Source organism: Lates calcarifer, linkage group LG11 (assembly GCF_001640805.2).
Source record: "Lates calcarifer isolate ASB-BC8 linkage group LG11, TLL_Latcal_v3, whole genome shotgun sequence".
NCBI classification, from domain to species: Eukaryota; Metazoa; Chordata; class Actinopteri; family Centropomidae; genus Lates; species Lates calcarifer.
Window position 1 is genome coordinate 10,604,088 of NC_066843.1, and position 14,397 is coordinate 10,618,484.

General features: G+C 42.6%; 1 protein-coding gene across 3 annotated transcripts in view; it reads left to right on the forward strand.

Annotated features, from left to right (window-relative positions):
- prkar1b (protein kinase, cAMP-dependent, regulatory, type I, beta) overlaps nucleotides 1-14,397 on the forward strand; it is a 60,713-nt gene that overhangs the window by 40,318 nt on the left and 5,998 nt on the right. For all 3 annotated transcript variants that reach the window (XM_018680855.2, XM_018680854.2, XM_018680856.2), the window contains 3 exons: nucleotides 3,009-3,167; nucleotides 8,107-8,167; nucleotides 10,466-10,587. In XM_018680855.2, coding sequence (XP_018536371.1) covers nucleotides 3,009-3,167; nucleotides 8,107-8,167; nucleotides 10,466-10,587 — 342 coding nt within the window. The remainder of the gene's footprint in view (nucleotides 1-3,008; nucleotides 3,168-8,106; nucleotides 8,168-10,465; nucleotides 10,588-14,397) is intronic.

Genomic DNA, 14,397 nt, shown 5'->3' on the forward strand with positions numbered 1-14,397 from the left:
GGGTTGCCCCCATGTTTTGTTCTTGTCAAAGTTCGGTTCCACTCTGATGACAATCAGAACATGGCGCTATAGAGTCCTGCGCTCTGTGAAGGCAGCCAAACTGAGAACGTCTTTTGTCTTAGCAGGCCTGACACAGAGCGATAGAGTTAAGTGGAGAGATAAAACAGGAGCTGACGGAAAGTTAAACAGGAAGTGACCTTATCGGCTTACAGCGGTGAGCACAGAGACAGAGTAAGAGGAGAGAAGCAGGTTGGCAAGCTCGGCTGAGCGTGCCAATATAGCCAGGCCCATCTGAGACACAGAGAAAAGGAAGTATGTAAAAACTGGCGGTAGAGATGATGCCTTGATAGACAAAACCAACTCTTATAAAACATTGTTTCATGTGGTGTCTTGTCAAATGTGACTAGATAAGTTAAGAGGTTTATTTCTAGACGTTGATTAAACAGATGTATGCCATGATTGTTTTCTACAGAAAGGTAATTGAGTGCACATCCAATCCTTAATTTAGGCCAACATCGAGACAGGAAATTTGGAGTGGGAAAGAACGTATCGACTGAGGAGGCAACGCTTCGACCTCACCTGGTCTACCTCAGACCTGATGAAATACTACCTGTTCAGTCTAATGAAGTTTTGGTGTTATACAATCTGCTTCTTTCTTCCATGATGATGTTTTTTTCTCTTTGCCCCAGCTACCTTCATTGGAAGGCAGTCTTATGCAACATCAGATACTCAATGCATGACAATCTTACTCTCACAATAGGGAGTTTTTAGTGGGAAACATTGCTTTTGTTTTCACCACTAATCTTACAGTGTGTGGTTTGTCTCTTCTCAACTGGTGAGTGTGTTGAAACCACTTGGTCTAGTTGGGTGTAAGGAACAGCCTATCATTTTACCACAAGCTGATCCTTACAGCTCTCTCTCTGAGCTGCGTAACGTTAACTCACACTGTAAGTTGGGTAAATGTTGTTGCTTCCAGTGGCTGATGCTGAATGTCTGTGCTCCCTTTGCTTCACCATCACTTCTGTCTTTATTGACGCCTCCAATGTGTTGAACTGGAGGTAGTCTGCTCTGTCCTGGGACTTCAGCCTCTCTCTCCTGTCTGCCACTGGTTGGATCTCAGGCATCTGCTCCCACACCCAGGGCCTAGTTAAATGTGCACCCAAGACTGGCTGAAGACTCCTATGCCTTGCCTCACCTCCACCCAAACCCCAATGCTAATCTGTGTCTCCTTCAGCTCACCCCACCATCCACCCCTCAATCTCCACAGACAGCTGCCGCCTCCAACTGAGGTTATTGAAGTGCGGAGATGTCTCTCATTAGACAGGGGTGTAAATCTGCTCGTATCCCATGAGCTGCCTGAAAGCTGACAACCGCTGCCACTGGTGTAAACACCCCTCCATGTCTACACACAAATGTGTTCACTTACAGACACTGGCCTGTATTTACAGTAAAGCTTTCAATCCAAAATGTGAGATGATGCTATTTGTAACTAAGTATTAAGAACCTTTCATCACAGATGATCTGATTTTGTGAGCATAGATAATTCACTGAATTACTTTAACCTTTATGTAAGCAATAATTTTGTGAGAGAAAGCTTATTTAATTCAGATTTTTAGAGTGGCTGTGGCATTTTGGAATTAAATGAAATAACTGCTGCAAAACAGACAACAAATAGAGACAGACCCTCTTTCACACACATTCACACAGCTTGTGGGAAACACACTCCAAGTAACTACAAACAGAAATACACAGCAACACTGCCTGCTCATCCACCTTCCAGTACTCGTGATTTGTTGCTTCTTAATTACCACCAGACGCACACAGTCTGCTGTAGGTATTTGTGTATCGGGAATTCAGTGACAGCTGTGAGACAGCATACATTGTTCAAGGCTCGAATTGTTTCAGTCTTTTTCATCATGAACTCCATTTTACCTTCTCTGCACTGCTGACTCAATGGAGCACAAGTGTTTCCAGTTTCAGTCTTTATGTACCACCTTTTCTGCAAGAGGAAAGCTGGAATGAAATACTATAGTTTTACTCTTGCAAACCTGGTTTAGGTTTAATCACTTGAAACAGCTGTACCCAACCAGGAGCTGCATCAAAGAGTGTGTGAAACCGTATGGGATCACATGTACAACAATGAAGACTGAACAAAGACATTCATGTTAGAGGATACTTGAGGACTAGATCAGGAAACTGTGCTGAAAAAAATACTATCACCTGTATGCTCTGATGCAACACTTTTGCAACATTCATATAATTGTTCTCCGTGGCTTGACGTAATGGTAGCCAGCACTTGGCATCTCTTTGAAGCCGTCCCGGTTTATAGTGAAGGATGAGTCCCGTGTGGTCTACTCTGAGTCTTGGATAATGGCTTGCAACAATTCTGGCAATTCACAACAGCCACCGGAGGGATAAACCCTCCCCCCTCTCTCTCTTCCTTTCTCTCTGTGTTATTAAGTCAACAAGATAGTGGATAGTGTGTCGACAGGTGAAACCCTAACAGCCCCAGAGGCAGCCTGAATGAGTCTCAATGAGGTTGTATTGTCTGTGGAGCAATATTGGCTGGCCTAAATAGAGCTGTGCATGTGTGTGTGCAGTGTGCATGTAAGTGACCAAGCATGAGTGTGTATGTGTGTGTGTGTGTTTTAGATCTGAGAGTAGACCCGCAAAGTGTGCCACAGCTTTCTGTTCTCCATCACCCAAATCAAAGGAAAGACTCTAAGAAGACAAGACAGAGGAAATAAAAGGGATGGAGCGAGAGATAGGAGGATAGGAGGGATAGAGAGCCTTTTAGAGGGTCTCATCTGGGAGCTTAGTGGGGATCAAATGGGTAGGGACAAGCCTAGTGAGCATATCCAAGAGCCTGGAAACTGAGGAGGGGGAGTAGAAAGGTTAGAGAAGGTGTCTCAGGATGGGTAGAGAGGTCAGTCCACCCAGCAACGATTCACATTCTTCAGCAGCATTTAAGATCCTATCAATCACTCTGTTTCTTGCTCTGTCTGCAGGTATATGTGAATGGCGAGTGGGTGACCAGTATTGGAGAAGGAGGCAGTTTTGGAGAGCTGGCCCTGATCTATGGAACTCCAAGAGCTGCCACTGTCAAGGCCAAGACTGATCTTAAACTGTGGGGCATTGACCGAGACAGCTACCGGCGTATCCTCATGGTACGAACTTCAACACACTGACTCATATTACTTCTGTACACTCCTGCACATATTGCAGCACAGGCTTATCATTCTGTAACAACCTGGTTGGACAGAGTGGAGATTTCTGGCACAACTTAACCTACTTCCAACAGCCTGCACAATGCTGTAATGCACATAACCATTGAAATAACACATGCTAAATTAAGGGTACATCCCGTGCACCTCATCTTGGAACATATTCATATTAAGCAGGCTGCAAAGAGACCAATTCAACACATTGCACCAGCCCACTACCAGCCATATCAGTATTGCCACCTACAGACACCTGCATTTTCTGTTTTTTCCCTCTTTACTGTTACCTGCCTAAAAATGGAACGCCATCATGTCACACTAATCGGCACTGAATGTTGAATACTCACATAGAAATACTGTTCATATTGTAGCTCGAAAATGACAAATGTGAGATTACGAGGATTTTGGAAATGAGTCAGTTTCTCTATATTATGCAACTTAACACACAATATTACACTTTTTTAGGTACTTCAACATCAGACAAGTAAGCAAAGGTGTTACGTGACTGCTTGCCATTTGTATTTTTCTATCAATACAATACATACTATATGTACACACTTATAGTTACAAAATACTGGATTTTAATGTTTTCTTTTGGCTCTTGAGCATTTCACTGACCTAGTTTCTTCCTTAGGACAAAGAAATCTGTTTATGACCCCCCCCCTCCAAAGTAACGGGGTGGACACATGATGACTCTCAGCAGTTAAACTCTGCACTCTTCCCATTATTCAGCAGAAATTACACTCAAGTTCACCAAAAACTCCTTTGCAGGTTAACATGTAAAATATAGCTTTCCATATAAAAGTATAATTTAAGACCTTAAACACACACACACACACACCAGCAGCAGCCACACTATGACACAATATAGAAATAACTGTAATAACTGTAATAAAATGTGCTGTAGTAGTCTCTCTACACGCTTATCATCCATGGTCCTTCACTTGCAATATTTTCTTCCACTCAACCACTTAAGACTCCTTAAATACTTTATACAGTTTCCTTTTTCATTTTTTTTCAAAATTCACACACACTTGCATGTACGCACACACGCACAGGAGTGTATCCTCCCATTTTAATGTCTCTCTAGGTCTGATTCTAGATGAAGAAGGGTGAAAAAATAGGAGGCGGGGAGTGGGTGAGGGTTGTTGAGGGGAGAGGGAGAGGGTCAGCTCTAATGCCTCTATACACACTTCCCTCTCCAGGAGCTTATCTAGCAGGAATGTCTAAATGTTTAAACTGGAAACACAAGGTGCTCTGCCCTAGCTGTCATAGCCACTCACATGCACACACACATTTTGGATGTTGTTAGAATGACTAATTACTGTCTCTCTCTCTCTCTGTGTATATATGAGTCTCCATGCCCAACTAAATACTTCCTCAAATGTTCCTAGCACCTCATTCCAAATAAATTAGATAGCCTCCAATTAACCTTCCAAACACCTGTGAGCTTCTGAGCCTTCACCACCAGTGAAAATTCTGTTCTGTCTCAAACAGTTTGATCCCACAGTGATGGAACAAGATTTGTTTTTGGACCTTTGAGCTCAGTGTAAAGTTGGCACTGGCCTGCCCAGCACTCATGTCACCTCTTAAGCACATAGTTTAACTGAGGGCACAGTCTGCCCCGGTAACCTTTCTTTGAAAGGATTCTCTCTCTTTCTCTCTCGCTCTCTCTCTCTCTCCAGCTCTCATTCCTTTGTTTCTTACAGCGGCAGCAGGAGGGGAGACGGGGTGAAGCAGAATTCAATTATGTGAACCTGTAGTTAATTATTGCTGTCAATGATTTGTAAAGCTGTTTTTATAAAGTGTGGTATTCTGGCAACGTCTTAGGCCAACACAGTGAGCACTCTTTCTCTCTCTCTCTTTCTCTGTGTATGTGTGTGTGTGCACGCGTGCATGTGTGTGTTTCCCAGTAAAATTATTCTGAGTGCCTGTGCCTGCAGCTAGTTAGTCAGGAGCTCGGGAAGGTGTGCCGCTGCTACCATCAGCTTGATTGTTTGCACATCTGCTCCTCTCTCCTGTCCTGCTCATCAGCTTCAAATGAATGAGTGAAATGTGACTGAATGGTATCACATTTGAACATGCACAGTCAAGTAAATAAGTTGATGTATTCTGACTCATTTTATTTCATGAAACATTATCTCTTGCAACTCTACTCCTCCAAAGTTGTCAGCTTTTGCTGGTTGCATAAAATTTTGTTTTGATTTACGCCAGTGCGTATTCAGTTTATCTTGGCCTAAGTTCATTGTGATATAAAACTGCAACTTTTTGAGTTGCTCTCGAGTAGAGCTCAGTCAGTTTGTAGACTAATCAGTTAGTTGATCGCCAGAAAATTTACCTGCAGCAAGTGACAATGAGTGAATCTTTTAAGTTATTTAATCAAGCAAAAAATTACAATATTATATTCATTAGTTCCAGCTTCTCAAATGTGAAGATTTCCTGCTTTTATGTGTTTTGTATCATTTTAAATTGACTATCTGTGGCTTGTGGAATGTGTGTTGGACAAAATAAGATGTTTGAAAAATGTCACCTTGGAGTTTCAGAGCTTCTGAGAGGCATTTTTCACAATTATTTGAAACTAAACAGTTAATCAATCAATCAATCAACCAATCAAATCACTTCACCTGATCAGTGAGTATCCCTGTAGCTTGTACCTTATACCACTACAAATAACACATACACATGCCATAATCACTTGCCTTGAAGCAGTTTCAGACACTGAGCATGATGACACAGTTTATGTAACAATATGAAGATGCCAGTGATCTTGTCATGTAAAATCAGAGCCAAGGCTGTCCCTCAAAACCACCTTACCCTTCACCCCCTCCTCTATGCCTTATCCAGAAGTACATTTAGTAAACATTGCAATACCATTCCCTGTGATAGATACACTCTCTCCATTGTGTTGCCACCAGTCATACAATACCCTCCTTGTTGTGTCATCTTGGTATTTAAACACACACAGCTAGAGACAAAGCCATTAACAAACTAACAGACCACTGTCAACAAACAGAACACGAGATGTAAGGAGACAAGGAGAAATAATATCAAGAAATGATTGGGGGGGGGGGTTGAGTTTCACATTGGACAGAGATGAAGGTGATGGGGATGGGGCGTGAGGTGCGGTTGGTTTAGTCTGGCTTCACTCCACACCTTAACTCTTTGATGATTCTACCTCAAAGACAACGAGCAGACACAGAGGCTGGTTCATCTTTAACCGCGGGAGGAGTGAACGCAACGAGTTGGGGAGATTTGTACATGGAACATGTGCTCAGGCCCTCCCAAGTAGGCAGGAAGGATGAGGACAGATTCAGATGAAAAGAATGCAAAGAGAAAAAAAGATGGGAACCAGCACAATGAAAGATAACTTGAAATTATAGAATCAGAAATGTAGAAAAGTAAAGTAGTTTCATTCCATCCCAGTAAAACCTCTACAGCGCTGACATTACGCTGGCCCACGTAGCCCTCTTTCCTTCCAGTCACATAAATCAGATGTGCTGTATAATGTAATGTTATGTATGTATGGTAAGCCTTTAAGCTCAGCAAGCCTGTCTGAGGAGCTCAGTGGGGAGGCTATGAAATCAGGAGACCAACTCAACATCTCTGCAGAGGATGGAGTGCATGTATGATGTATGTGTGTGTGTGTGTGAGATTGTGTTAAAAGCAGAGAATAGGTGTGTGAGCGTTCGTATTTGCTTGCTTAATGAGCATGAAGTTTCGTCTCTGCAGAGACAGCAACGAAACATAAGTGGCAGAACTAAAAACAGACTGCCTGCTCCGCACACACACACACGCTCCCTCTCTGCACACACACACACACACACACATACACACACACACACAGACTTGAATCATTTATCCAGGAGGGAGGCGATGCAGGCTAGAATTCCTTTAATCAAGTTGTTTACGATTTTGAGTTTGACGTTGGCTCACTTGGGAACATTTTCTCCCCTTTTAAGACAAAATGTGAAATTATATGAAATTAGAGGCAGCAGCGGGACTCAGGCACTTATGCACTAAAGACACCCCAAGCCTCAATATATCATTTCCATATGCAAAGGCAGACACAGGGCGGACAAGATCGTCTCTCCTCACTCTCTCTTTTCTTCTTTTATGTTCCCGCTCTCGCTGAGTGGTTCGGTGCAACGAAGGAAGGGTGGAAAAAAAAGGAGAAATGCAGTTAGGGAAGGGGTCCTCTGGGTCTAGACTTGTCAGGAAGCACCTGATGTTCATGGCAGAGGCAGAGAGGGGAAAATCCCCTGCCCTGGGTGGGGTGGCCCACACACACACACAGACACATACATGTATTGAACATTACCACAAAACTCATACGCACCTCCATAAGGCTGACCTCACAAACTTTGATCTGGTAATCATATATTATCCTGTAGTATAGATTCATAGCGTTTCTATATTTTAGAATCTTTGAATATGTTAGTACTCATAGTTGTTAATTTTTGAGTTAACCTTAAAGACCAGTTGTTGCATATAAAGTGCTTTTATTGAACATGAAAGTGAAAATTGATGTTCAGATATTCTCAATTTTAATTCTATGATGACAAACAAGTGCAAATTTTGTGGAAGGCTCCTTCTTAGTAGCAGCCCCTCAAAGAAGCGATTATTTAAATTTGTTCAGATTAGGACAGAAAGAGTTTCTAAGGCAAGGCTTGTAGTTGCTGCTACTGTGAAAAATGCTAATTGTTAGAAATGAGAGAAGAGAAAACTACATGTTACAGCACCAACCTGCAATAAATCTGTTCTGCTTCTTGAAACCAAGACATTATGATCACAGACTAACCACAATTATCATTTTACCATAGATGTGCAGCGTTACCATACAATTTTGGAGAGTCAGTCATGTGGTAAATGTCTGTTTCTTTTACAGGGTAGCACACTGAGGAAGAGAAAGATGTATGAAGAGTTCCTTAGCAAAGTCTCCATTCTTGGTAAGTCTGTGTATGTGGATTATAGTGTTTGTAGCTGTTTGTTTCTGCATTAATAAATATGCTGAAGCATGATTGTGTCTGCACGTGTATGCCATGTTATGCATTAATGTTCAGCGCCGGGTCACAGAGTCCAGAGTGCAGGCAGGTAAATCTGCTGAGTGCAACATACTGTATACTGTAGATTAGCACACATAAACACAGGCACACGTTGTCACACAAGGCCCATAGCTGAGTAAGGTCTGTGTGTGCAGCCCTAATCTTCTGTTCATAGTAAAGCCAGTCACACTCTGCAGTGTGGCTGTGTGGACAATTAAAGAAAAGGGAGTTAAGCTAAGCCTCTCTTTTCCCACTGGAATTTGGATAACACCAGCCTACACAGGCCATTGAGTTTGGAGAAATGGCGAATGAGATTCATTCAGACTTCCAAAACGAGTTGCAATTGGAACTGACATCTCATCCCTTTCCACTTGATCGTGTGTGTGTGGTGTATAGAGTGAGGCCATGCCCCCTGTACAGAGTTATTAGCTGGCTGAGTAAACACATACACTCAATTCAGGTCTTAGGAGAACGTCTCTGCGAGGTCCGCTCTCTTTTCATTCACCTCCTTTCTTCTGCGCCTCCCTTTTTGACAGCCTTGTCGAGGCCTGCATTCAAGCACCCGCCTCCCTCTTCGAAGTGCTTTTCCCTCTCTTCATTCCTCTTTCTGTCGCTCTGCTTCTCCACTCTACCTCTTTGAATTGGAGGAGGGGTAGGAGGTGGGAGTGTTTTTGTTTGTCTTTGATTTTTGAGATAGCCACGAAATTGGGTACAAGCCCTTGATGTCGTGGTGCAAGGGGGGGTTAGAAAAAAAACAACATGCTCTTTGTCACACAAACACACATACAGAGGCTTCGACATCCCAATGCCCAATTGTGTGTGTAATATATATGTGTGTGTAGCAAGGTGATCCAAGTGGGTCCAGGCTCTGCGAAGCGTGAAATGTAGGTTCTTTAGTCAGCACATTAGTGTATCACGTTACCTGCCGAGCTGTTAAGGATCACCTCTATAGGACCTGCTCCCTTTAGCTGGCAGCCAGACAGAGGACATCAATCTGGGGTAGGCAGACACCACGGCCCCAGCAAAGGGGACACTGGACACCTCCAAACCACCAGACCTCACCTTAGTTAATCCTAAGTACATACACATTTAGACACACACACAAAAATAGACACACTGGGATCAGTTACTCACCACATCAGGAGACAATAGTCTCAGACAAAGAGATCCTGCTATAGTTTAACGCCTTTAACTCATGTCTTAGTCAAATCAAGACACTGAATCATCCTTTCATCTAGACAAAGCTAAAGATGAGGAGTGTTTTCACTGCAGATAAGTCGCATTCCACACGTAGATGTGGAAGATTAGGCGACAATAATCTGCTGGATTGTGAAAGAAGGATGAGCTCATTTTATGAATCCTCTATGTGGAGATATTTAGTTATTAGTGGGTCCTCTTTCTATAAATACCACTTCATCTGAGTTGCTTAAAACTCCTTTGGTTGGAACATTTTTCCCAGTGAAGATGTGTGACCGTCTGTGTTTTTGGTTTCTGTGTGAATACCAACAGCTTCTAGAAATATCCCAGGGCTAACCACGTCACTGTACGTGTGGTTGGACAGTCGGAAAGACAGCTGTCGCCACCAGCTCTCAAGATCAACAAAAACTGGAAAAGATAGATTCTATCACAGGTTGTGACAGGACTCATTCACAAATGGTCAATTCTTTCCATATTTTGAAATGAATTTTTAAAATGCACTAAAGCCATAGAAAGAAATATAAGTTTCATAATCGCTTATAATTTATTATTTTTTATATTTTTTTTATATTATTTTAATATTGTATTTTAATTTTAATATTTTATATATTTATATTGGATGTAACCTTCTGTTTATTATTACAAATCTGCACAGTTATGAGTCCTGTCCCTGGAGTGTAACATAAAAACTTTTGCCCAAAAGGAAGACAGTTCTCTGTCACCAAACCCCAAGAATCAGTAGCGCTGAGGTCAGATTTAAGGTGTTTTAGCTCCACAATGCTCCATGATGGGAGGGAGGAGGCAGGGGGATCTGAGATGTAATGGTCTCTGTTGAATGAGTGGATTTGCCTGAGCTGGGAATTATCATTCCCACCAGCTTACTGGACTTGAGCAAGAGACATCCTCTCAGACCACGAAGCATAAACAGATACATGTTTGTAAATCTACTGATTAGAGGAATTAACACTGTTCTTTTACTGATCCACATGTGTTGTCCATTCACAGAGTCCTTGGATAAGTGGGAACGTTTGACTGTGGCCGATGCTCTGGAGCCTGTTCAGTTCGAGGATGGAGAGAAGATAGTGGTCCAGGGAGAACCTGGTGATGACTTCTTCATTATCACAGAGGCAAGGACTGTGTGTGTGTGCGTTTGAGAGTGAATTTTGTAAGAGTCTTTGCGCCTTGACAAAAAAATGAGTAAAGGTACCAGTAAGGCTTCATGTGTGGTAACTTTACTGTCACATTTCCTGTAAGCTGTACGTGTTGACATATGGGGCCCGAGAAAATGTGGGAGGGTACTACGGTTGATGTACATGTCATCGTGCAGAGACGTTGGTGGGCTCTTTCCAGAGATCGGAACTGATCCTAGTTTATTGCCATCAGCAGACAGACTACCCGGTGGCGTTCCCCTGTCCTGGCCCTCATCCACTATTACTGTGCAAAGAATAGCCCCCCTTACACTGCAGGCTTTGTGGAGCTGGGGCCCCTGGCGCAGCTCCATGAAGGGCCCCCTGCCTGTCATCCTACCACACTTTTGATTAACTCCATACTTACACAGCTTTCGTCAGGGTCAAGTCAAGAGGGTTCTGTCAAGAGGGGTGGGGGTGCAGTCTGCTGTCATTTTGTCCTTGCCTCCTACTTTCCCCTCATACTCTAGAGTTTTACTCAAAGGTTAGTCTGTCTTTCCCACATTGTCACTCTCTCTGTCAGTTACTTTATCCATCCAACTCATTCTATGTCCATCAAGAGTCTTGTGGGCAGTACATTGGTTATATTGGAGTGGTTAGGTATGGCTAAACCTGAGGAGGATTTTATCAATGGTGCTGAGTGATGTATCACTAACCTTATCCCTGTTTTGTCTCTCTCCACCTGTGCCCCTCCAGCTCAGCACTCCTCTTCTCCTCGCCATCCTTCTCACATCCATCTCTTTACTCTTCTAGCTGTGCCTCTCTTCATACATTGCAGCCAACAAGCCTCAAGTTTGGAGTCAAAGCTGTGAAGGTTTGAGGGTGCTCACATCCATGTTGCATGAACAGTGTCGCACTTGTGGCTCTTTTTATGCGTAACCCCAGATCAGTCCAACATAGCACATGTTTCATTTGCTGAAAACCAAACTGACGGAAAAAAAAACAATAAAAAAGAAGCAAAAAGCACCCAAAGCAAGCCAGAAATTAAAGACAACTGCAGCCCTGGAAAAGATTAATCAGGGAAAATGTGTTGGCAAGAAGTTATTGATCACAAAAAATTCAGAACATATGGATAAAAACTTCCTACATTAACATCAATTGTGGCCACAAGTATTTTCTGGAACATTATAAATGCTAAGTCATTATACAACGGAAGCAGAAGTAGAGGAAGAGTCATAACTCCAGCAGAGTGAGTTATAGAGAAACATCTGTATAGATTTTGCTAACTTTAACCACCACAAGCTGCTAGTCATATACCTGACCAAATAAGGCGGTTGCAGCAAACACATACTGAGTGTATTGAATTGAGCAATTTCTTATGAATCAAATGTAACAAAAGAATGTTTTATTTCTTTTTGTCAAAACTTTCAGTCTCACTTTAAAGCTGAAGGTTGGCACTTTATACCTCACAGACCACTGTCTCATTTTAAATCTAATCTAGCTAGAGTATAAAGCCAAACAACAAAAATGTGTCCTTGTCAAAATATTTATAGGCTGCACTGTATATATATCACATACACCTCACATTATCCGACCAGTGTTGGTCAAGTTTGAAGCCTTGAATTGAAGGCTTTCCTGAAGCTGCAGAAATCCCTTAAAAACAGTTTGACTATGCAGAAAATGAACCCAATTGGGCTTTAGGACACAAATATAGCATTTAGCAATGCATGACTCATCAATCTGAGACTTTTTACATCCCCGAGAGAAGAAAGGCAAAATATGTAGAGGAATCTGGGGGATTATAGGATGGAGAGACGGAGGAGGCAGCGGGGAAGGAAGAGAGACAGGGAGGCAGTCGTAGTAGGCAGCCAGCACATTCCAGTTTGTCGTCTAGGTTAATGTGAGCTTGTCACACCAGACACTGTTAGCCTCATCATTTTTTATAACAGGAGGGGTGCACCCACACTCATCACTGAGATAGATGGGCAACTTTCTTAAACTTTTCCTAAGCATAACATTTTTCTACCTCACTTCTACTCATTCCATCACCCAACAGCAGTATTTGTCTCTTTCTTTAATCCTTTTCTCCTGTCTATCTTTCATTTTCCTCTAAGCTCTCTCAGCAACTCTGTTCCCTCCCTCCCTCACTCTCTCTCTCTCTCTCCGTCTCTCATGCAGTAGGGCCTGACTTTCCCAGAGCAGGGTGGACTGTGGTGGAATGTGTGTTGCTGACTTTCACACGGGGTCAGGAGACCCAGCCTCCCGGGAGGGAGACTAAAGAGTGAGACGGGGAGAGAGAGAGAGAGAGAAGGATGAGTCAAAGAGGGCAGGGAGGGACACATGGGTAGAGAGGAGCTTGATTCAAAAAGGACCACATGTAAAGAGGGAGAGAGGGATTTTATGTGTGTGTCACACGGTAAGACCAGGCTCACCGCAACTTGGAGCACATCCTCTCCACTCGTGAGTCTTTTTCTAAATGTGCACACCTTTATTTCTTTTGATCAAACCAGGCTGAGATGTCAGCACTTTGTTCAGTCAAAACTCCCCCATTTTCTCTCATTCTGACCCCTCCTCCCTCCCTCTCTCTCTCTCTCTTCTTCTGTCTCTTCTCACTCTCTTTTGTTGTTTCTGCGGTTTTGGAGCATCAGCCAAAGACAAACCCCACAATCACTAATTACATGCTGCTGATGGGGAGGATTTACAAAAGGGAGGTATAGAGACATCACTTTCTTCTGCCAGGAGGAATGGGGCCCTAATGAAAAGTGACATGTTTACATTTTTTTTCTCACACTGTACAAACAAGCCTTTACAGAACTCCAGGGACCGTGAAGACTCTGCCTCACCTTCCCTCGCATCAGCTCCTCCTGCTCTTTCCTTCCTATTTCAGGGCTCACACCTCTAATCACCCAACATGCACACTCTTTCTTCGTCATGCTGATAACACCCAAACCCAGCACCATATCTTCTGTATCCTGAAATAGTGGTGGTGGTGGTGGTGGGGTTAAGAAGCTTGTTGAACATCAGAGAGGAAGACATCAGTGCGAGTTTTGAAACTTGCTCCTAAAGCAGCAGTCTTACTGTCTGTCACTATGTCGTCCAAGTCAAGCTTCCTTAACACTTTGCCTGATTAAGAGCACTCATTAATAATTAGACCAACTGTTTTACCACTTATATTTTCAACTTTCATTCATGCCACCTGCATCGCAGAAAAAATTAAGATCTATCAAAGTTCTTTACAAACAGCATGGGTACAAAAAGCAATCCATCACATATTGTGACTGGCACTGTTGAACGCGTGTCCCAAGTCATGACCAAAACAAATCACCATATTAAACATTTAAACAGTAAATTTATAGAAATAATAAAAAAAAAAAAAAAAAAAATTCAAATGTGCCATCTTTAAAATTTCTCGTCTAACAACTAAACAAATGAAATCACTGAATAATTAGTGTTAAAGTCAAAGTCAAGGTCCAAATCTTTTTTTGTCAGGTCGGTCATTTTTATGACTTGTGTGATTCAAATACAGTAGATTCAGGGGAGCATTGTTCGTCCTCATCTTGTTCGTTCCTCTCTGCTCACGTGTTCACTCTCATCACTTCTGGTCATCGATCTCAATTCGTTGTCTAATATTTGTCCTTCGACCCCACACAAAAGTAATCACGCTGAGGGGATGTAAAGGGTCCCAGTGGGTCATAGATGGCCTGTAACTCTAACTCACGTGTATGTGCAGAAATGCAATTTAGCTAATGGAGCATAGTACAGGCTCAAGATCAATGCAGTTAATGAATGAAGTCATTTTTGTCTGAGTGC